Genomic DNA, 26,037 nt, shown 5'->3' with positions numbered 1-26,037 from the left:
ATATATATATATATATATATATATATATATATAAGTATTGTAAAATATTATTACGTGTTTCTATTCAATTCAAACTATATATGTATACTAATATCGCATAATGAAATTTAATTAAAGGATCATAATTGATAATTAAAGGAATGAGAGGGTACATCCTGCACGAATTATTTTACATAAGCGACATAATCAGTCACTTCACGAGATTAACTAATAACGTCGCCGTGGTGTACGATATCATTATCGGGACCGTCCGTCCGCGATTTAGAAAGTGAGAAAGGCTTGGGAAGCTGAAGTAGCCGGTTCGATGAAAGCATGCAGCTGCAACGCAGCTCACGGGCTGCAAAGTCACATTCGCGGTGCGCGGATTTACAATGATTTCCGGTCACGAGCTACGTTCGGATTATCGATGTCCGCAGTAATAACGTCGGACACATCAATGCCCAATTGGCCGCGCCGTCCTATTTCGCATCGTGGCAAAACTTGCGAAACTGCAATCGCAGCAGCGCGACACGCGACACCCGGCTGGAGCATCTTCGCACCACCGCGCGCGCCGGTCCAAGATATGCGATAGCAGCTTTTAAACGAGCCAAGAGTCGCACGCCTGTAATTATACTTAGAAAGCGACACTAATTGTCGGAAGCAATTTTTTTATCCTTGACTCTATTAATGACTCACTTATCCTTTGAATATGCAAGAAATGGGATGTTTAAAGAAACTACGTAATTATATATACACATGAGAAAATTTTTGGAGCGTGATTTACTTTTCGAACGATCAAATGCAATTTTGTAGCCACACACCATGCGTGTCTGTCGAGTATGGAAAAGTTTTAAAATACGTTTAAGTCAGAAAAAGTTAGAGTGACCGTTTTACGAGACGACGGAAATAATTGCGTTAAGCAATGCAATCGCGAAATATACGATGGGAATAAACGAAACTTGGGCAATTATCAAGTTACCGCGCGACAAGCAATAAAAAGTTGCATCGGCAATTTCGTGTCTCATTGTTGCGGAGATTATTTCCAAATGCTACGCGGAAAAAGGACTTGCATTAGGCAATCTCTTTCGATGCTTTGATCTCGCGACTGTCATAACACGCCACAACGAGTCATTATTCTTAAAGCCAGATTACCCATCAATCAGTCGGACGCGTTACGCCATTGTTGAAAATTCCATCGCCAAAATGTAGCAATAACTTTACGTCTCAAAACAATTCTACAATGACTTTATAGCTCTTCCTGTCTATGCAATATATCTCGAATATAGATGGAAATTGAATTACGACGTCTGCCAATTTAACTCAACTTTAACTTTCGCTGAGAAGTCACATCGTCTTGGAACGAGATGGAGAAATTATTATCGTCTATAACGTCGAAAGTATGCAGTACGCTTTATTTTAACGCCGCGTTTACGTTATAGCCTTTTAAAATTTCCACGAGTCTCCATTTGCGTAATACCAATACTTTCAGATTATCGCACAAAATTGATCACTTTCGCGATAACAGAGCAGCGCGTTACGTTCTTGCGGTGGTGATCGGTTGATGCGAACATGTGCATATGCAGAGAGCCCCGACAACACTTTCTACTCTCGTGATCAACACGAGTCGCTTTACGTAACTGACAATGAACCTTCCACCGACAACCGTGTAATCAAACTCCACGGGGAACTTGAGACAAACGAAATTTTATTGCGCTCCCGGTGCAGACGGTGACAGACGTTCAAAGAGAAAAACGGAGGAAAAAAGTTATGAAGCGACCGTAACCGAGACGCAGCATCCGGGTAGCTACCGTTCCGGAAAGATCTCGAGAATATCTTTCCCGAAAAAGAAAACGCCACGCATATTGTTCGTGCAAATATTTCCGCAAAATTTGTCGCACGTCGTCATGCCTAGCTGTTTTATAATCTTACAAGTCTCTTCTTTCTCACGTCCTTTGTAAGGGGCACGTGATAAATGTCATACGAAAGTGGCACGCTTATTTCGCTCGTTCCGCCCCGATGATTGACAATTATTTTTCACCGTTTCGTCTGGCTTTCCTTTTCAGTGTCAGACGCGAGTGGCCGCTACTCCTCGCAATTTCACTTTGGCAACGGTTTCTGGCTGGGCTCGATCACCCTTTGCAGGGAGCTCAATATCACCGACAGAAAAACTATAATGAACATCGAGGAGCAAGCACCTTTTTCCTTGAGATTTCACGTGGCAAGATTTTATCTAAATCTCCCGAAAGAGGTCGACTTTTCAGTGAGTAATAATCAGCTTACGCTATTACCACGTTATAATTATTAAATCTTTGCAACTATAAAACTTAAGTAACAAGTACTTAAATAACAGATAATGAATCTTTTATTCCCACATTTATGTATGTATATAATTGGTTTAAATAAATTTGAGAAGTATCTTTCTATATATATTATACATTTTTTAATGTATGATAATAAATATGTACGTTTTTTATACTTCACCTAATTAACTGCTCTTAATAAAAAAAAAAGTTATATTAATAGTATTAGATTTCTAATTGAAAATAATCTTAGCAATTCAATAATATCATTATAATGAAACATACTTGTGTGTGTTGCATTAAAATAATAGTATTGAATTAATAAGATTATTTCCAATCACAGACTAATGCTGATAATATATCATTTTTTTGTCGAAATGATATATTAGCACAAAAGATGCATTAAGTAATTTACAAATAACCATTTTAATTCTTAATTATTTTCATCAGTAATTATATACTTGTGATCTTATCATTGCCACATCGTTATTCATAACGGGATGCAACGAAGCGGATTATTACAATACGCGACGCGCGTTTTGTGAATTAGTGTATTTCCTATTCGACGACATAGTTTCATCATTCCGTACTTGCATATTGCGATAGTACATAAACTACACTGCACTGGAATTAATTAAGCACGCACCGGTACCCCGAGCAAGCTGACGAAATCGTTATAAGACATTGTATATCTATATATTTCTAGAATTGTACATCAATTATTAGTTGCTACGTATTGTTACACAATGATTGTTTACGACTGTAAATAATCCACGCTTAATCGTGATAACAAACAAAGATATTAAAATAGTAAAGATAAAAATTATTGTTCTCTTATTATATCTCTTTCTCTCTTTATCTTATGTATTTAAGATATTAAGTATTTTGATTATAATTGGTATGTAAATAACAAACATTAATAACTTAAATGGTATTTTACAAAATTGGGTTTTGAAATATTCGTCTGTGACGAAATGTTTATTAAATTCTTTTAAGAATTTTATTTTAAATAAAATAAAAACGAATTATCGTTAAACAAAAAATATAATTAATATCTGTTTTTTTTTCAATAAAATTAGTAGAAATAAGTCTGGAATATTTTTATTATCCTTCTTTAATTTATTTCCTATAGTTATATCTATCCTATAGTTATATCTATGCTACAATACAATACATCTCGTAATTATCTAATAGTAATACTTTAATAAAAAAGTTTCATGTTGAAAATAAACGATGTATGCACATTCTGAGCTTTATTTTATAAGCTCTGTATATAAACACAATAAATCGACAAAAAGATCCTACATATTTTGGGATTATGCACTGTAACATTATAATCTCTTCTAGCCTATCCACTTTAAGCCAATCTGCGAAGTATTATCTTTATTCGTGATAATACTTTCATGCTCTTTTAACTTTAATTTTTAATTATTCATATCTTTTATATATAATAATATAATTTTCACAGATCCATTGTACCATATTAAAATAAAAGATAATTTAAAACTCACCGATACGAAGCGTAGCAGCGGAGTAGTCGTAACTACGTTGATCTGTAACATATAAATATAGTCAGACCATATAATATCAATCAAAATAATTAACTTTAAAAAGTAAAATTGATAAGAACAAAGGACTCTTAATTTCGATAAACAATAAGTACCTATATTAAAGGGCATGTGTGTAAGAGTCAAAATTTTAAAAAGTAATTATTTCATATTGAATTTATATATTAGTTCATTTTTTCAAGGAAAGATTTGGTAAAATAATTATATAATTCTTGAAAAACAAATAATTCATAAAGAATAAATTATATAATATACCTCATGGTTGCTCCGCCGGCGCCTGATGCCTCCAGGCCTCTTCCTCCTCTCAGATTTGTTTGTTGCACTCACACACTATCACTCGCGAAACCGATTAATTATTATAGCACTATACCGGTTATTAAAATACGACAATCGCACGATACTTTAAGAGGCATCCTCGTATCTGAAACAAAATTAAATATTATTTAAATGACGTATTTCACGACTTTCCAATTTTTTAAAAATCTATATTCTATTAGATTCATATTCGATTTAGACGCTTATATGCTGTAAGTTTCATTCTATCTTTATCGTTTATTATATGCGAAAGAAATAAAGTTTTACAGCGCGTGAACATCTAAACCGAGCGCAGCCTCGATTTATGTTCGTACTTTGAATAGAATTTAAATAAAACTATCATGTGAAAAATACCTATTTGCTACGAAAAAAGCTATTAAATCTGGTATTCGTGCCAATCATTTTCATTACAAATTCTAAGAGTTATTACTCGCGCAGATTTTTATGAGCGTTACTTGTCATCGATAAATGTGTAAGAAATGATGAGGTTTTACATCAGCGATTAGCAATTATAATTCAACATTTAGAAGAATAAAAACGGAACGAGACACGGAGCAATTCTCAATGATTTCTGCCAATTCGTATGTTGAAATACGAATAATAACGCTGAGAACTTGTGCAAACAATAGCGAGCAATATACAGAACACAAAAAGAAAACGAATCAAGGTCGCACGTCAACCGACATGTTAGCGTTCCGACTTTAATACTTTGTAAAAATTTTATATCCGGTAATAATTTTAATTCACATTTCTGGTGTCTTTATATAATTGATAATTAATATATTTCTCGTTAAAATTGTAAGACTTTATTAACTTGCTGATTTGTTCGGGTCTGTTCTATTTGATTCAAAATATAATTTATTTTCTTACTAATAAGTTATTTTATTTAACAAATTTTTTCTATGGTATTTGATAACTTTGTTTGTTAACGGAAAATCTTTTTTTGTAAAAATTTTTTATTTTTTAGAGCTTTTTAACCTTAGCTACACACTTTTTTCTATCCTTGATACATATATACACTCAGGATCTCATCCATATTTGTCACCGTAACTTCCGTAAAAATAAATATATTTCAATTAATTCTTTTTTTTCAATTCGATGAAAAATTGATTAAAGAATAAGTCCATAATGTGTAAAAATCGATAGAATTAAGGAGCTTCGAGATATACAGGTTCAAAGAAAAAGAAAAGTTCAGAAACACGAAAAAAATCTCGATTTAGCAAATTGCACTGGGGTTTCTGGAACTGCAGTATGTATATATATACAGTGAGTCACGAAAAAAATCTCGATTTAGCAAATTGCACTGGGGTTTCTGGAACTGCAGTATGTATATATACAGTGAGTGCAAAAAATATTCGTACAGAGAAAATATTTTTTAAAAAAACTTTATTTTTAAAAAGTAAATATTATCCAGCGAGAAATGAGTCATCGAATTGATGCCGAATCGATATAAATATGATGATTTCAACATCAATTTGACGTCAATTCGACGTTTAATTAATGATCATTTCTTGTTGGATAATTAACCATTTGTTCATAAAGAATAAAATAGACTGTATATTTCTTAAAATTATATATACCAAAAAAATGTGTATTAATTATAGAAAATATATCATCTGAAAAATAAGCGAAAATTAAAAATTCTATTGTTTGGATGCTCAAAAAGTATTCGTATAGTCGAGAAATTTAGCTTTTAAAATCAAGAATATATGCGAAGCTCGTTTGTCAATGTAAGAACAGAATGTATTTATTGTATAAAATTGCTCATTAATGTTTATTTTCTACAAATAAAACTTTTTTCTATAAAAAATGTCCTTGTACGAATACTTTTTGCTCTCACTGTATAGCTAGAGTTAATCATATTAATCCAAATGATATGATCAATCGTATAATAAATTTTACTTTGAATAGATCAGTAGGTTAATCATGCAGATAAGGATTACTTGTTATGTTTGAACGTCTTTCCAATTAACAATTAAGTAGAAACTCAAGAACTTTTCTATCTTGTAATTAACCGTTAGTATACATAATTTAGTCATTCGTGTCCTGCGCATTTCTTTTCTTTGAAATTCTAGAAGCACCTGACTAAATAATGGTCTCTATCCTTCCCTTTTTTAATACATAACTGCATAAATACTTTTTAAAGATATTAAAATATATATGAGAATTATTTAATAATTTTTTTATACTAGAGTAAAAATTATAAAAATTATTCCAAAATACAAATCGACTCATCGTGTGCAGGAAAGGATGCAAAATCATCATATGTATTAAAAGTTATAAGTAATTTACAATTTCCAAATTCTCATTGACTCGATTTTTTCAATGGAGAAGTATGAAAATCTATTTCGACATACGCGTGGCTGTTGATTCGCTTGTGAGTTTTTAATCGAATCTGTGAATCAATCGCGTCAGTCGATAATCTCTAATTGTAATATTTCACGTTTCGGGAGATAACGATACGCAGAGCGGCACGCGCCACTACCGTCTCGCTCGCGTTGCGACGTACGAATGATAGCGCGGTAACCTTGCGTGAGGTCAATGCTCGCGCCGCGCACTACGTCATTCGTCCCGTTCAACTCAAGCACGCACCGAGCGTTGCCTTTACATCGTTTATTTTTTCGCAAAACGTTTATTTCATATTCTGTAAAATAATTTTTATGCGAAACCTTATTCGATACATATGAAAGCAATCTCTATGTATTCTTATTATACGTACTTTGTCTTATAGATTCATTAGCGCGTTAAAGTTTAGATTTATGATTCATGTTAAATTATAAGATAAAAATTTTATTCGTAATTTTACCTATGTACGTTGTATGTATGGTTTTTTGATATACAATATATATATGTATTTTAATACATACTTTATATATATATGTATGCAATCTGATTCTTCAAATATTTTGTGCGACATGGCATGTAAAATTATAAATTTGATTTTGTTTTAAATGTTGACACAAACTGTAGATCGTATAAGTGAACTTAACTAATACACACGATTGAATCATTCATCCTTGTACATTTCTCTTCTCTAAAATATTAGAAGCATTTTACTGAACGCGATGGTCTATATCTTTTTTCTTTTTTACTACACAACTTTAAATATTGTGTGTATATTCGAAAAATGTTATATTACATATAAAAAATATGTGAGAATTAATAATTTTTGAATACTTGTAAAAGTAATAAAAATTAACTCAGGACACAAACGACCAATGGTATGTGATAAAGAATCGGAATGTGTGAACCGAAACATTTATACAGATTTATTGATTGTTGCTAAATTTTTACCCGAGAAAATAGGATGGTTATTTTAATAAATCATAAATTAACAAAAAATTTTTTATACATCAAGAAGATAAAAGCTGTAAAAATGCAGTTCTTCGTTTTCTTTTTTAAATATTTCATTATATAAATATTCGTTAATTATTTTTAAATTAAAAGCGTGAAGAAATATACAAGTAATCAAATTGAATAATCCAACAGAAAATTTATTCGTCATTAAAATATCCATTGTTTATTAATTATTATTAATAATTAATTTGAAATCCAAAGAATAACATGTTACGTACAGATAAAAAATACAAAATCATTTGTGCACGAAAAGAACGATTTTGCGAAATATTAAAAAATTTAGCTAGTTTCAGATCTGAAAATAATTTTGTCGAATCATATAAATAATTATAAAAATATGATGAGCAATGCAGTAAAAAATTTTGATATTTTAGGAACCAGCTATTAGCGTCCTACATAATTATTTTGATATAGTCCAACAAATTTATATTTTCAAATTTGTATCCAGTTAAATTTTTAGATGCTTCAGCAATATGATTCTTTCTGTGCGCATAATAAAAACCAATATATATATATCTATCATAATAAAAACTGAATGAAATTTTAATATTGGAAAATCTTGAACTTATCGAAAGTAATAGAAAATATCGAGCACATATCGGTGCATTTTTGTTAAGTCAGAGTAACAGCTGGCAGTTTACTTCCTATAGGAAAAGTAAGTTTCGGCATTTGCACTAATAAGATTATTCGCTGACTTTAATCTCAAAGTTCGTCGATAGTTGTTTCAAACGCTGGAAATCCGCTATTACTCGCCTTTAATCTTGTTATCCTTGTGGAGTTTGACGATATCATTACATGCTTAATTAATAGAATTTCCCGCCTAAGCAATTTCGCAATTTGCAGACTATGATCCGCACAATTTACCGAGTGTAAGTTATTACTAATTAAAAGAAAAAAGCATCCGTCGTATTTCGATCTAGGACCAGTTTTTAAATTCAATAAATTCAGCATACCGAGCTGGAATCCTTTCTCTCTTGACGGTGACGGTAAGAGAGAAAAAAAATAGAACTGCACATGGTGCGTTATTACAAGAACTGATAGAAAAAGTTTGAACTACGTTTTTTCTCATCGTCACGCGTTCTCATTTCCATTACTGCGCGTCGACGCGACTAAATGAAAATTATAATCTCGAACATTGAACGAGCTCGACTATCACTATATTTTTGCGAGAATACATGAATTTTTTGTGATGTGAAAAACTACCAGCCGTTTAAATCTTCTTACGGAAAATCTAAATCCTGTCACTCTCCCTTTCACGTGTAAAAATGTGTAAGCAACGAAACACGCAATGCAATCATAAAAAATATGTATGAAAGAGAGAGAGAGAGAGAGAGAGAGAGAGAGAGAGAGAGAGAGAGAGGTTTCTCCAAAAGCGTGTTTCTGTTAGATTTTTTGTAAATGGTCAGCGTACCTTTTAGTAAATCGATCACCAGCATCTTTTTTTTTAAGTGGTTAGCATTTTTTTGCCATAGTATATAAAGGCATCAAAATGGAAGAGAGGTCTTCTATCCTGCAAGATTCATTTACTAATGAAATAATTTTCGTCAAAGGACAGAAAATACTCTTCTCTAACGAAATCATTTAATTTTCTTTCCAGACACGTCAGGTGTTTTTGGGTCTCTGTTTGCCAGGTACATGCGATCGCACATCCCTGACCTCGATGCTAAGGGCCAGTGCTGATAGAGTCGAACGCGAGGGCAATTCGACCTATCGATCGAGCGGCCCGAAAATTCACGTTGTTACGGTGAAGCCCGTGCCATCCAGCAATTACTGCGCCTGGCAAGATCCCAAATTTTACGTCCTTTCGTGAGTAATCCTAAAAATCCTCTTACAACCGAACCATAAATTGCTTGAAAAGCCGTAGTTCAGCGCGGCCAGTGAGTTCGTGATACGACTTTTTGCATCGCATAATAATTCAATATCGTTGAAAAATGCATCTATCTAGCGGAAAGAAGCAATCGTGACGTAATGGTTAGTTAATTCCATTTCGCAAATTGATTATTTCGATTGTTGTACGTATATTGTATAAATATAACCATTTATACACGATATTATTTAAATACGATATTATTTAAATACGTTTTTATCATACAATCTTCCATGGCGTTCTAGATAAAATTGGCCCCGATAATAGAAAAATATTATTCATGCGATTTAAAGTGCGAAAAGCGCTTGAGCTATCTAACGGCGTAAGTTGGAAAATTTCATTCTAGGACACAGTACTCTGATGGAACTTATGAAACTTGCTTGCCGCACTTTTGGTAAACGCAGGTATCTCCTCCCCTTCGTATCCCTGAATATCAAAGTTGATATTCCTACGATATCGAAGAAGAACCGAAACCTGTGCTCAGGAAAAATCTATTTCCTACAGATCGGAATATTTATTTTCAATTCGAATGTAATTTCGTTTTACTATATTTGATACGCGTTACTTGAAAGAACAATTTCAATATTAAACTGTATGTACGGTGCATAAAAAATATTGAAAGTAAACGAATTTACGGCGTATAAAAAAGATTGAAAGTAAACGAATTTTGTGTAATTAAAAAGAAACTAACTTTTTCAATTAAAAGATGCGATATCTCGAGTACATAATGTTCATATCGATATTTGAGAATGAAGTGCATTTTAAAAGCATTATTTTGTTCGATGCATAACGTTGTTTTATCGGCTATTAGAAAATATACGCCCAGCTTTACGGCATGAAATTTGTAAGAGGTAAAATAGGGATATATTTCAATGGCCATCGCGATCGATACTGCTCTGTATTAACCAGTAATTTTCCAAATAAAACGTACATAATTTACGCTTACATTCATTTTAATAAATAAATACGGAGAAACTCGCATTTATGTAAGAGAGCATTATTTCCTAACTTTAAGATTCGCGATATGATCAGACAGAAATTTTGCAATCATACATTACACAACACGATACAGAAGATCATTTCATTTTGAGTAACGAATTCATGCACGACGTAGACAAGAAAAATGCGCTGTAATTAGACACGTACCTCTACGGCGAGCTTAAAAAGAAATTAATTACAAGCTCTCTCATAATTCTCGGAACTAAAGCGCGCCGGAATCATGCGGTGACAATATATACATATATACTCTTCCCTTTAAAAATGCCTCATAGTAAATCCTAAAACGCTACATAGCATTTACTTATTCTCAAAAATCTGGGTTTATCGCCTGTAATATATCGCAAATAGAAAAGAATTCTCTTCATAAGTTTTTCATATGTTTTTCATATTTTTTTCATATATCAATAAATTAATCCTGCAGCTGTTACGATATTTTGTATCAGCGATATAAATGAAGTTAACAGAAATTCTTTTAATCGAAGAGATTGTGAATCTCATAGGATTAAAATAGCCAGTTATAAACGAGTTATATACTTCTAAATGTACGAGTGGAAATTAATTCAAGCTCTCGTTAGAGGAAGAGCTTAAACGTTTGAAACTACGTTCAACCGAAAGACCTAGGAGTATTATCCGCGTATATATATATATACTGGCAGTTTGGGCATTCGAAAAGTTCGATCCACGACAGTAGTTATGTCGTACGATATCTCTAACGTGCGGGTGAAAGCAAGAGTTCCGGCAGAATTGGTTAATTTCGACCACGGATTGCAGTTAAACTTTGGTTATATACATCCGAAGTTCGGGACCTCGTTAACCGGAACGTTACGGAGAAAGGCACGGATCTCCCGTCATTTATGGAAAAATACTCTTTCATTTTCTCACTTTCTGATCGAAAATTGTACTTTTCCGCGCGCGTGGAAAAGTACCACTGTTTTTTAATCGACTCGATCGAACGAGATCGCCGCGGCAGATTATTTATTATGCGGTCGAGATAGTTGCACGTGAAATACGATTTATGCGCATCTGACGTGACCAGTTACGTGAGCGCGTAAGCGGTACACCCGCGAAAAGAAAGTGCGGAAAGTGTGTTGCACACGTGAACGCTTAATTGCCACGAGTATAAGCGGCAATCGCGCAAACCCGCAAATATATGTAGTATGTTTGCCCGACCTCACGCTACACATTACGCCGTGGCAATGAATCGATACTATGAGACAGTTCTCGGATGATAGGTAGCATTGCCATATATTTCAAGCCATGTATTTAGGTCAACGATTACGTATTTTTAGAAGAGGAAAAGCTTAGTTCATACGAATTACTGGTATACGTACATGGAAAGAATTTTTCGTTATTTTTTATCGCAAAATTCATTACAAATTTCATCATGTTTGGTAATAAGCTTGGGACAACTTGACAATAATGAAATATTATCAGTAACGATAGATTTTTTGAAATATACAAGAGACTTTTTATAAATGATGTAGTAAAAATTATAATGCAGATTGTAAAATGTTTTGAAGTGAGTAAGTACAACGAAAATAATCGATAAATATCGATTACAGTCGATCAATTACTATGTTACTTGGTAAAATTATAAGCGACTGAATCAGATTAAAAATATCATGCTGTATGGTAAAAATTGTATAAGCTATTTTATATATTCATGACTACTTAGCATCTATTCTTTGAAAATAATAAAGAATCATAAACTGCGTAACATATTTTAAAATGTTGAAATTTTACTATACCTTTAGTAAAATTAATAAAATGTATTACATATCTTATTTTATGACACATATTAGTAAATTAAAGAAACTAATATACAATTCTTTGAAATACTATGTTGTCCCACTATTATCATAATTTTCAGGCTAAATTCTAAGAGAAAATTCTCTCCGTGTATACTGAAATACGTACGTATTTCGCACAACGCGCGCGCTTAGAGTAAAGTAAATAAACAAAATCTCGGAAACTTAATCAAGAATCTATTATCTATGAGAGCGAATGCTTTCAATTTAACTTAGTTTATCTGTTAGGTAACTTCGATATATCTTTGCTGGACACCCTTAGTACATGTATTTCCCAATTTGGAACAAAACCCGAGAGAGCAAAGTTTACATCGTCGTATGTACCGCACGAACACGCGCTAAAAGAACGCAGGACAGAGAACTTGAAGAGGCTTCTTTCCTTCCTTTCCTTTTACGCCAAGTTTTCTAATTTGCGCCCGCTCGAAGAAAAATTGGCGAGCAACTATTTGAAATCAGTGCCAAACATTGTTTAGCATACTTTCGCGGTTGCGTTTCACTCGCGTCGCTCATCATCATATCGAAAGGAGGGAATTACAACGTACGTACGAACGTCAATCGTTGCGTAATGACACTCGTGCGATCTAGTAGTGTTCAGCAAACAAGACAAATGCAAACAGCCGGGGTATCATGGATGTCAAATTGAGCAAGTGTTCATTGCACAGACCTGACGCGACGATGCAACTGCTAACGTGTCACCATCATTAGTATTTTCTAACTCCCCGTCTCCGTATCCCTTATTGCGGCATTCGTTATCGTAATCCATGCCGACTTTTGCCATAAATGTTATGTAAATTACATAACTCCCGGTCAGCTGAAAACTCACTGCGCCTAATAAGAACAAGACATTCGCGTAATAAATTGCACGCGATCTCGGACATGCGATCCCCATGCTTTACGTCTCCATGTTCAAATTACATTTTGAAGAAATGCATATTTCATTGATTCAACGCGATTATCTTAACCGCATCCTTTTCATATTATGCATGTAAATGAAACGTTGTCAGTCGAAGCGATTATTTGCCTGTCACATTCACATATAATGCTATTAATGTTCATTCATATATATAAGTATCGGTTTTTATCCATCATTTTACCGACATGAAATTACAAGTGTAATAAAATACCAGTAGTTATTATTATATACGATTAATCTCAAATTAAGGAGTAAGAAGATAGCTCAAGTATACAAATATAAATTGACGGCAGATTACGCTAAGTTTCTCTTATGAAATCATATGGTATATATACGATGGTAAATTACTTCTGAAACATATGTTCACAATCGTTAGACTATCGACCGGTATAGAATTATTATGCGATATTACAATATTACGTAGGTACATGTAGTATTATTATTCATTGCGTAAGGGAAGTGTAGTGGTACTGTTTAAATAGCCGTTAGCATTACGCAGCTAATTGTGAGTCACCGATTAAATGCATGATACAGGAAAGCAGAACTTTTTCTTAACGGCATAAAACGTTAATCATTTACTTACCGGGACACGCGTATTGCATAATTCGTAATAGATTACAAAGCATCCGATTGAACGCCGATTGCCGAATGCGTATGCACATGTTGCCGAGAGCAGTGACAACAAAAAAAAATGGCGTGCGATGTAAGTAATTCCGGGTAGTCAATTTTCTGCGTCGGTCCACGTTGCAGTATTACATCAATCGGTGTTGCAACAACGTTACTTCTTACTGGTGCAAGAATGTCGGCCGCAGAATTCGAAGAAATTGAAAAATGTTGCATATGTTGCACGAAATTCATTAATCAAGAATTCAGACGGATATGATCCTTTTATAAATTCAGACAATATAATTCAACGTCACACGTTTCAATGTTTACACGTTTTTGTGAAACAAATTAGGATAAAACTAGGTTATGTCTCATAATTTAATTTATGCAAGTACGATAATGAGATTCAACGAAAATAACTTGGTTAGTTTTCAACACCGCCGATTATTAACACACAGGATATATTTAGGATTTATAAGAAGATTACATCGCTGATGAAAGTTTCAACATACATGGGACATCGTTTGAGCCCGATGATGCCCCGATTTGCTCTAGTTGCAGCTATTTACCATTATTGCAGAACAACGCGCCGCGTTTGTGTCCTTGCGCGTAATGCATAATAACGATGAAGTTAACGACGACGCAAGATTGTCCGCGTGTTGTCGAGAAATTGCACGGTTCAATTTCCAAGGAGAGTTACAATCTAATGGCCCGATTTAGCCACTCATACGGTCTGTCCTAAAAAGTTAATCCGCGTAGAAAGACTAGTTTTCGCGAAATTTGATCACGAAAAGTAATACGAGCGGTTTTCAAATAACGTTGCTTTTTTATTCGTTTCGAAACGAATTACGAGCGGTCTGAATCGTATGAATAAAAGTACATCGAATTTCTCGGATTTGCAAATAAATCGAACTGCGCTGATTCATTACGGAAATATTAGTCACGCGTTTAAAAACGACGAACGTCGGCTCGCATTTATTATTGAACGGTGAAATATCTTCGAGGGATTTTTACCGACGAGAGGCAAAATGAAAAATTTCGTGTAGTTTCCTAAGTGCGGCTCGAGACAACGCGGATAAATCAAACGTGATAAACAAGACTCCTCGCAGCGACGCGACATGCTTTAAGTTATTACGGCTTTAAATTACTACTAAATCCATAGTTGCTTCACCTCGCGATGATCTCTCTAATCCGTAATGTCGGAGTGTAAGTCGTAAAACTGCATTAAATAATTACAGCATTAATATAACGTTAACCGAGAATGAAATATTTTATAAAGTAGTATAATGCGTTAAACGATAATTTCAATTTCTTTTCATTTAATTAAAATAGATAAAGCCTTTATAATAAAAATTCATTCCGGCAAACACGAGTTTAATATAAAAGTAAAAATTAAAAGTAATGTTAAAATACATATAAAAAACTTTAGTGTGATCTTTTAACGATAAAATATTGAAGCGAAATATAATAAAAATATAAGTGATTAAATACACAATTTGCGATACACAATATAGAGAAGTCAGAATAGTATATTGCGACCCGAATCACAAGATTGCTGGAAATTCAGTTTACTGAGTTGAGAAGGAAACGTGTGGGTCGTAAATAATCCTTTTGGTTGCAGTACGTCACAACTCTCAGCATGTAATTCTTCAAAAATCGCTCCAGATAACGCTGACTATGTATCGTATTGCATTCACGAACTATACGAGCTACACGAGTTATACGTGCTGTTATGTGTGGTCTCTTAAATTTTAATAAACGTTAAATGCTTCGAACGATAAATGCTTTTTTATACAATATTCGTTATTCGTATACAAGTCCGAAATAACATTTACGGTTTGTTGCATAGGGAAAATAAGACGATGAAAAAATGTATTTTTAACACAATTTTAAACATTATCTAAACATTCATTAGATTACTAGAAATTAAAAAATGCCTATTACGATCGAAACTGGATCTTTATTGCTTTAAATAATTCAATCTTGAATTACTAATGTATTGAACTACTATATATGTACTTGCATATATACCATATTGTAGTCTTTTCAAACTGCGCGCCGAATTGTTTTTCCGGACTATAAACGCAATTAAAACTACTCTGGTAATCGCGAATTAATTTGACAAGCAATTTAATAATTTAATGCTATCATCGAGCATCATATTATAAAGATGTTAATATGTTGAAACTGTTAATAAATTTATTGCGAAAAATATTACCTCGGCTGGGACTTGAACCCGGATCTCTTGTATTCCGTACGAGCGTCCTAAGCCATTAGACCACCAAGGCCTTAGTAATATTCTTTGCAATAAATTTATTAACAGTTTCAACATATTAACATCTTTATAATACGATGCTTGATGATAGCATTAAATTATTAAATTGCTTGTCAATTCAATTCGCAATTACTAGAATAGTTTTAATTGCGTTTATAGTCTGGAAAAACAATTCGGCGCGCAGTTTGAAAAGACTACAATATGGTACATATGCAAGTACATATATATAATGTATATTAGTAAATCAAGATTGAATTATTTAAAGCAATAAAGATTCAGCTTCGACCGTAATAGGCATTTTTAAATTTCTAGTATTGATTGTGTTTCTCATATGTGAACATATGCGATTTAAAATAAAGATTCTTAATTCACTAGATTATTCTCTGACGGAACTAGAAAGAAATCGCTCAGTTAAACAGCTGACCCTCAAGAGAGCGACGTAATGTTCGGCGCACCGACGTGCAATTATGTATCGGCCGACCGTGCATCGTGCGCACTTGCACGCATGTTGTGGACCTATTACGCAAGATTATAGAAAGCCTCCGGTACACGTGAAAGTGTTCGCGCTATCGTCTGCATTCCAGCAGAATGCGGGCCTCGGCAGATGCAAATCATGTCTTGGAGTGAGTTCGGGATCAATTTTTGCATTCGAAAATATCGGATGAGCGACATTATTGATGATGCACAACATCCTGTCAATCTTTCGTAAAATTGTAATCAACGATATAGTACAACGATCACGGTATTATTAAGACTCAGTTTCACAACTCACGATTAACTCTTTATTCTAGAATTGGAGAGAGATAATATTAAGTTGAACCTCGATTGAGAGTTAATCGTGAGTTGTGAAACTGAGCCTAAGAGATATTATTATTGAGCTTTCGTTGTCCTTAATTTATTGAAATACATGCGACCTCGTTAAATTACGTGTGTACGTAGTGTACGCTTAGCGAGTATTGTAACCTTGCGATAAGCGCGTAACTTTCAATACATTGTCATCGTGTATGCAATTGCGAAACGTTCTCACCGCGAAGTGACAAACAAGGAAACAGAACGGGAGCGAGGAAACGAGAGTAAATCAAATAGGAATTTAATTGTCGGTGAACGCTAAAACGGATGTATAATAGCGAGTTAAATAAGTTGAACTCACCAGAACTGATATATGTATGCAGCACAGCAACCATCAAGATCTGAAATAAAATATAAAAGATATAATACTAACAAGTTACAAAAAAAAGTTGCGTTCTGTTCATTTATTTTTAACAACTTTGTATACAGACTAAAGTTTCGAGATGACTGTCGAGGATCTGCACTATTCTATTGCGCAACATTTTATTCAAGAAAATGAGAAAAAGGTTTCTTCAGCAGATAAAAGTTATAAACGGCGATGGTAAGCAAAGAATTAAATCAGAACAGCGAAAATGCGAAGTATACAAGAAAGATGAAAGAAAAAGAAAAGAAGTGGTATGCAAAAAAAGGTCGCAACAAAACTTCGTTTGTGAAACTTTTATTTCTTCGTGTTCAGATTGCCTCTACTTATACTTTTTCTTTGTCGAAATTCGCACATAGTAGCGTGTTAAAATGGGTCGGATGTAAAAAAAAAGGAGAAAAAAAAAAGAAAAAAAGAAAGCCTGTTGCCATTCTATTTCCCGTGGAGAGCCGCATTTAAGCTGCACACAAATGTACTGCGGGAAAGAGAAAGAAATCCACAAAAGCCCTCCTCCCGTACTCGGAATGTTCCGACAAGAATAATAATTTAAAGCCGACAAGAAGATATAAAGCGGAAGTTCCTTCGGCCGTTAGCCCCGAAAATAAGTGCGCGGTCCGAAACTACGAAATTCATTGTCTGAATGGCTTTATTCCGCCAAGTCCCGTCCGCGATTTCGTGGTAGGTAATCGATGTGTGTGTGATTCAAAAGTATACAAATCGGAAATCCAATAAAATAACTTTTTTGATTTTACACAGTTAAATATAAATACGTGTATATAAATATGTATAATATAAAAACGTATATAAATAAAAACATAAATATAAATACGCATAAAATATAAAAACGTATTGTACGTATTAAATATAAATATGAATATATAAAACTTCAAAGAAGATAATATGGAAATTGTTTGTTATTTATATTTTCAAAAAGTTATTAATTTATTTCATTTTTCGCATCACTTTGTGCGTTAATAAATCGATTGAAATCTTGTAAAAATGAATAATTTTTAGTAATGTACATCAATCAGTTAAGTAAAAATCGATTCATAAATGTCTATAAATTTGTAAAATATAAGCGTGTTATCAAATTCTCGTATAATTAGTCTGCAGGATGTCTATTAATTATAAATTCCAATTGTGCGCTAATCTTCCACGCGAAAATTCCATATCACGTTCAGCATAGTTCCATAATGAAGCACGAGTGTCAATTTTTCATCGCGAAACTGTTAGATTCATCGTGATCAATCAAATCAATGAAAACTTCGCACGGATCTATCATAATTTAGAACTGCAACTGCGGATTTACATTGAGTTAAATAAACTTTTTATAACGATATTAAAAGATATGTATTTTAATATTATTACAAGAAGGCAGTTAATTAAATATGTGTATATTTAATTCGTTTCTTTTGTAAAGAATAAATGAAAAATACATATATTCACCTGAGAGTATGAATATTACAAAGTATTATGTGTAATGTAAACTTTTCCCCCTTTCTCTTTCCTTTTCTCTTGTACTTCAATTCACCGTATTCAATAATGAATAGACGGTGAGAACACATATGTGTCTCTCATTGTAATTAAGACAAAGGATTATTAATTCTTGAAAAGATTAAAATTGGGAAACGACCGCAGAAAATCGCACCGAGTAGTTTTCCGAATTTAATTTCGCGGAACATTAAGCTCTTCGACTCCAGCGACTGTACAGCCAGTACGCCATTCAACCGGAAATTGAAAAAGTTAACGTGTTATATGCAGCGTACTCTCGTAATATTTTTGATTATGAAATTGTGAATTTTGTGTACTTGTCTTTTCGTTCTTGAGTTTATTTTCTAACATCGATGTATTAGTTAAGCGACATGCAAATTGATTTGCAAAATTTTCGGCCGTATAGCATGTAAGCACTATTAATACCGTATAAACGCATTCCTCTACGATACAATGCGTGTGCGCTGAATGCTGAAGTCATAGTATTGTTAGCGACGAACAAAAGCAATGCATAGCTATACAACATCTTGCGTCTTTATTTTATGAATCTGGTGTAAAACCGTGACGCCTCTAAAGACAACGAGTTTCTATCGTCGACGGTCCATTTAATCTTTTAGTCCACTCGCGAGATACGTGTACAACAATACTTGTTAACTTTGTCTGCATGTTTGGCTATGTGATAATTCTGTTGCATGTTGAGAGAGTTTCAAGCAAAACTTTTCAAAAAAGAAAATAAGATGTTTTTTTTTGTTTTCTACAATCGCGCATGATTTCGCATTTACCTTTCACGCGATGCAGTAAAAAATAAAGGAAATGAAAACATATTATTATACGAGCTCTTAACATGTCTTGTTATCATTATTATAGATTTACTCACGACAAATTATACTATCATTTCAGAGCCATTGGCGGCACGATATTGTTGCTAATGATCTGCGCGATCGTATACGAATACAGATCATTTTCTCTTGCGAGGGATATCGAGTTTTCGAACGTATCGAATAACAATGACAAAACCAATGACTTTATAAACAAGAATCTGAATCAAGACCGCAGGATCTCTATAGGACAGGAAAACGATCAGGAACTGATCGAAAAAGGAACAAAGCGTTCGCAAAAAGAGAATCCCATTCAACGGAAGAATTGCAACAAAGGTTAATGACATATATCTATATCTTTGTCGGCACATTCTTGCCTTAAATATTCTTTAAAAAATTCTTTAACACAGTGTTTGTGGTGACTTTTTCAGGATTCTGGCTGAAATTCTTACTCGCGTTCAGCCCTACCGTCAACGGGAGTAGGATCATTAGCACCGAGCCTGCGGCCAAAGATAGTCTGACTTGTCTCCACGGTCTTCGCGTATTCTCCTTAGGATGGGTCATCATGGTGCACACATACATTCAGGTCTTCTCTATCGCTGGTAATTCTGTGAGAGTTGCAAAAACCACTTTCCGAAATGAACGAACTATGGCAAGAAAGCTTATAGACGCATAAAACGAGAAATGTAGAAGATAATAACGTAGAAAATTTTATGGTCTCGTTAACAACGTTTCAAGTTAATTTGAGATTACTCTACTTTCTACAAGTAGCGCTTGATGCAACTGATAGACATTATGATGTAATGGGATGTATCGGGTTTCCTGATCGATGATAATCGAATCTAGCTCTCTTCCCCGCTTTATACATGTATGTATATACTTTCACCGACAATTTCGCGATTAAATGTTTCCTCATTACGCTTTGCAGAGAACAAGACATTACGAACGGTCACAGAAAGGAATTTCATGTTCCAGACCGTCAGTAACGCGACATTTTCCGTGGATACTTTCTTCTTTATTAGGTAATGAACAATGAACGTTTAGCGCGATAAAGCAGAAATTAATTTATGACAATATTCTTGACAGTGGTTTGCTGGTGACTATACTTTTCTACCGGTCCTTGAGCAATCTGAATATTGAAAAGGGCAACTTTTTGAAGACAAGCTTCACCAAATTCATTATCATGATCTTATATCGATTCATCAGGTATATTTTAAATAGTACATATAATTCCCCGTTGGAAATATTTTTTTTTCATGGCGAGACAATTAAATTCTCAGATAAACTATCGATAATATTTTCGATAATTATTCTTATTTTTGACCTATCTTATGTTTCATACAGATTGACGCCAGCTTATCTCTTTGTATTGGGAATGAATGAGATCGCTATGAAACAAGCTCAGGCGAAGACAGTCTTTTCGCCAATTGTTATTGACCATCTGACCTGCGAAAAGTTCTGGTGGCGAAACGCGCTATATTTGAATTCTTTATATCCGCGTACAGAAATGGTAAGATGTGATTTATGTTCTGCTTATCCTAATGCGCTTTCTTTTTTCTCGTTACTTTGTGAGGTAAAGCTTTTAACGAAATATGAAACTTCTTACATGAATTTTATAATAACGTTCGCTCCGAATACATATACCTACATAATATACGTGTACATTTAAAATATAAAAAAAAACACTAACCTGATAAAAAAAAGCATTAGATGTCGTTATCGAAAAATACATAATGGATTAAAAAACAAGATTCATCAATTACTTTAATGTTGCTTTCAAAACGTATCCTAAGTACTTGATGATACAATAAATATGGAGTAACGAAGAATATTGCATAATACGTGATTATGTAAAAAACGAGTTAACAACATACTTTCGATGAACGATAGGTAGAAAAGCCGTAAGGATTGGTTTTTGCGTCAAAGCGGTACTTAATGCATCGCCTTTCCCGCGCGTGAATTTTCCTCCGTGTCCTAGTTCTCTTAACTTTCGCAATCCCGTCGCGATGCAATCTGCTTGGCAATTGATTCGCACATATTACATTAATAACTTTCTAGTGCATGCTGTGGAGCTGGTATATGGCAAACGACACGCAGTTCTACGTCCTTGGGATACTTCTTCTTTTGCTCTCGGTGAAATATTTCAAGACCGCGGTCACTATCGTTTCACTGTTGATCGTCTCTTCGTGGTTCACTACATTCTCGATAGCCTACAGCAACGATTACATAGCCAGGTAATGTCTTGAACTCCCGATCAATATTACACGTATCATTTGTCTGCAGCACACCTTTCGCGTTTTCTCTATAGATCTACTACTGGCACGATTAACGATACACTTGTACCAAGTTATAATTAATAATATCTATAATACTTATTAATTTAAAAGACGTTATTAATATTAATGCACGTGATTAATTAACAAGATAATTTTTTTAAGAAATTTTCCTCTAAAAAATAAGATAAAAATTATTAGTTTAAAGCTTATAGTTAAAAATTGTTGAAATTATAAAAGTTAACTTATCATTTGAGATGAAATTCGTTGAAATTATTTATAAAGATCGTCAGGGTATAACCATCGTTCGTGGAAAATCTTAATTATATCAACGAGAAAGAAACAATTTCAAAGTAACAAAGGCCTTTCACAGCATTCAATGAAACACAACAATTGGAATACAGCCACTTACAATGTCTGTATGATTTGCTCTCCCATCTCGAATAAAGTATCTCGATCTTTTTATATTCGGAACTGGGTGAATACGGAACGGGTGAATATGCAGGAACAATGCAATAAGCCAGGTATCTGTCGAAGCATCGCTTGTAATTGGAAGCAGGCTTTCATTTCAGACAGCTTCATGGCGCACGTGCCTATTATAGCGCGCTATCGACATTGTACTTTGCATTATTCGTCCCCCGATGCGGCAATTTCAACGCGCGATATTGCGTATACGCTTAATTCCTTTATCGCACTCTTCACACAGGATTCAAGAGCCGTTTGCTCTATTTGACGAACTCTACGATAAACCCTGGCTGAGAGCGGGTCCGTATTTCATCGGCACGATCAGTGGTTATATCCTCTTCAAAACTAAGTGCCAGCTAAAGCTACCTATGGTGAGCATTTCGAAACACTGTTCCCAGCTATCAGATTAATCATTCAGTCAATCTGTCAGTGATATTCGCGTACGCCTCGCCGCGCGATAATGATACGATAATGCGAATTTATCGAACAATTGCAGAATCCGTATACACATTACGAAGGATACAAACAATATAATTAAAAATAATTGGGTAGAAACGATAATTATCTTAATACATGTAATTTATATGGCAATTATTTTTAAGTATCCTAATTACAACAAGGATTGCTAAATGTATTATTCATCCACACGACGAGAATTTTCTGCGGGCGTTCTTTCTTAGCGTAAAATGTTTTCTATTAAACTAACCAAATCTCAATTCCACAGGGAGTAGAATTAATCGGCTGGATACTGTCCGTGGGCATCATGTTCTCAGTGGTATACGGATTGTATCCCGGAAATTTGACGGTGATGGTAAGCTCCGTATATGCTGCCTTGGGACACACCGCGTGGGCGATGGCCGTGGCTTTTATCGTGATCCAATGTTGCACAGGGTCGGCACGAATGATCGACAGTTTGCTTTCGCTTAGGCTAATGTATCCTCTCTCGAGACTCACATATTGTGCCTATCTCGTGCATCCTGTTATCATGATGGTCACGACTACACAGATGGACGGACCGCTGCATCTCCACAATGGGATTGTCGTAAGATAAAAAGAATATTTTCTGAATATAAAGTTCCTATTACGATATTGCTATATGATATCTGTATAAAACGAACCGCCATTCCGTATACATATCGTAATGTTTTATTTCGAAAAATAAATAATAATCTTATCTCTATAAAATAGAAATCTCTCTTGTTTAGACGGTTAGACTTGTTTACCGCGATTTTTTCAAGATAGACAATTTTGAAAAGAAAACCGGAAAGTCAGTAATACTTATATTTTTTGTCGCTTTTAATTATTTTATAATATAAAATGTATCTCAACGTGTTTTTTAAGAAATAGAATATTATATTACTTTGTTTTTTTTTCTCTCTCCGATTTAATTTTCTTATATAGGAAAACTTCTTCTTTCGATTATACTATATAACATTTTACATAAAAGATTTTGTATTTCTGCACATTTTTAAAACTACTAAAAACTCTTGTATAAAATAAATTGCATAAAATACTACAATTCATTCTACTCTCGATAGAATTGTGTTGAGGCTATGCATGTTTCTTCCGCAGCTTATCCTCTATTTCGGCAACCTAGTTGCCTCGTACCTGCTGTCCTTCTGCATTTCTCTCGCTTTCGAGGCGCCAGTGGTAACTTTGTTGAAAATTGCATTCACTTCGAAGAAGAGAGCAAGGTAGAATGCAATTGTCTGCCTGATAGAAGGATAAATGGATTATCCAGCGTAGTAAGTATGTAAAAATTATGCACATGAGTTATCACATAAATAATAATTGTATGTTGCAATTACGCATTCGTCGCTTATCACATGTCCATACATGATTTATATATAATTTAATATAATAAATAATATTTTTAATCTATTAAATTTCTTACAGGTGTAACGACATTGTTCCAAATCTAAATCTTTTAAAGCAAAGATGAGAATCATCCAAAGATGAAAATCACTTTTCCAGGATGGAAAAGTTCGTCTTTATTTGTGAACATAGATCGCTGACATTTAATCATTCTTGATAATAATGTACATATTTGATGATAATCTATGTGATGTTATAAGTCTTAACAATGTTAAAATTTCTTTCTGCAAGATAAAATGCTAAATTCCTCATAATTCGATTTATTATTATTAATAAAAGATCACAGGGAAGAGAGAGATAAAACAAGAAACAGATTTATAGAAAATGACAATTAATCATCGTAGTAATAAAATAATATTGCAAATATGAAGAACATTAAAGATTAAAACCAACTGATATAAATCTCTGACGTAAAGCTTTTGTCGAGTCGAGAAATTTTGAGCTTCGGGGACAGTTTTATTTGCGATTCTCGCAGAAGCAACAGTAAAGTTAACACGTTGAATCATATTTCTATACGTTATTTTGACACGATAATTATTATTAAGTATCATGCCCTGCCAGTGCAATAATCCTTTATTTACGTAATGGATAGAAAAATGTTTCCCAAACATAAAATCCTGATATAAATCGCTGACAACACAATATAAAATCACATTAAGAAACTTTTCTCGCGTCGTATGGAATGAAAAATCAACGACAGCCGTAAATATATAAATAATAGCAACAAGCATTTAAGCATGCAATACGTTGAATACATTGTAACATGATATCAATCTTCGATATAATTTTTTTGTGTGAAAAATAAAAAAGCAGATTACGACAATGTTAGAATTTTACAGTATTTTTATCATTCATTTAGCAGTTCATTGTCAAATGATAAAATAAATTCAGCCACGTAAAATTCAGTTAGCATAAAGAAATAGAAAAATATATATATATGATGCGTTTATTCCAGAATTTATGCGTATCACGCGGGATATCCGACGGTCCGCAATAACGAAAGAAAAAGCGAAAAATACGTTGTATAGTACAAAATCGATAGAAAACATAGAAATAAATAGAAAAAATACATTACTTTTGCGTATCAATAAAAAATACACAGAGAGAACAATTTACGTTAAACAACAATGTATTCAATTACCTTTTTTTTACTTTATAATTTTTCACATTTCACCTTTCTATCATAAAGTATATTTTAAACTTATTATTGTAAATAATACAAAATTTAATATACCATTGCAAATGATGTTAAGATTATTTCAAGTGAATTATTTTCCACAAAGCCTCTGCGATGGAAATCAATTTGTCACTATTATGTATTATCAAATTTGAATAAGTCTCGGTTTCCTTATCATTGGCTTCTTATCGTATCTAGACACAAAAGCTTTTCTCTCCTGCTTTTAGCAACTACAAAGCGATGCGTGACGTGAAAGGAGGCACATGTCGCAAATTGATTTTCGATGCTCAGGAGGTATCTCCGGACTTTGCGTTTAAACGCGTTATCTGTCTACTGCAGATGTGAAAATAATTTTAAATTCCTTCAAGGATGCGACCGTTCATCATTACGAAAATATAACAGATAGCTAATAACTGCAAATTAATCTATAAACACAATTTTCTGATGAAGTTTAATTCTTGCAGTAATTTCGTTTTCTTAATTCATTAAAATCACGACTTTTTATTTAGAATGTTTTGCTTAATATATATCATTAAGAAACTTCATTTAATTATATTTTTAGATTAATTTCCACATTAATTTTTATAAATGGATTATTACATTTAACATATTTATAGTTTAGAGTTTTATTTTATAGATTCGTTAATTTTGTAATTAATTTTATTTGATGATTAAACGATTATTTAATAAAATTTGTCCATATCATGCGATTTCGCGTGAGCGCGCGGAAGAAACGTACAC

At 33.5% G+C, this 26,037-nt stretch overlaps 1 protein-coding gene across 4 annotated transcripts in view; it reads left to right on the top strand.

The window, feature by feature from the left end:
- The window catches only part of LOC108764971 (nose resistant to fluoxetine protein 6), a 27,550-nt gene extending 2,271 nt beyond the window's left edge, over positions 1 to 25,279 (top strand). Inside the window, exons 2-13 of one of the 4 annotated variants that reach the window (XR_001940298.1) lie at positions 2,043 to 2,239; positions 9,117 to 9,325; positions 19,589 to 19,842; positions 19,938 to 20,108; positions 20,435 to 20,528; positions 20,593 to 20,712; positions 20,851 to 21,016; positions 21,565 to 21,740; positions 22,486 to 22,615; positions 22,969 to 23,286; positions 23,817 to 23,993; positions 24,141 to 24,160. Coding sequence is in view for 3 of the 4 variants with exons in the window: in XM_018513416.1 (XP_018368918.1) it covers positions 2,043 to 2,239; positions 9,117 to 9,325; positions 19,589 to 19,842; positions 19,938 to 20,108; positions 20,435 to 20,528; positions 20,593 to 20,712; positions 20,851 to 21,016; positions 21,565 to 21,740; positions 22,486 to 22,615; positions 22,969 to 23,286; positions 23,817 to 23,942 (1,961 nt within the window). In the remaining variant the exon portion in view is untranslated. The other 3 variants (XM_018513416.1, XM_018513417.1, XM_018513418.1) reach the window with 3 other exon arrangements.
- The last annotated feature ends 758 nt before the right edge of the window (positions 25,280 to 26,037 follow it).

This window comes from Trachymyrmex cornetzi, unplaced genomic scaffold (genome assembly GCF_001594075.2).
Source record: "Trachymyrmex cornetzi isolate Tcor2-1 unplaced genomic scaffold, Tcor1.1 scaffold468, whole genome shotgun sequence".
NCBI lineage: Eukaryota > Metazoa > Arthropoda > Insecta > Hymenoptera > Formicidae > Trachymyrmex > Trachymyrmex cornetzi.
Note: the sequence above shows the minus strand (reverse complement) of the source record. Positions and strands in the feature narration are given on the sequence as shown.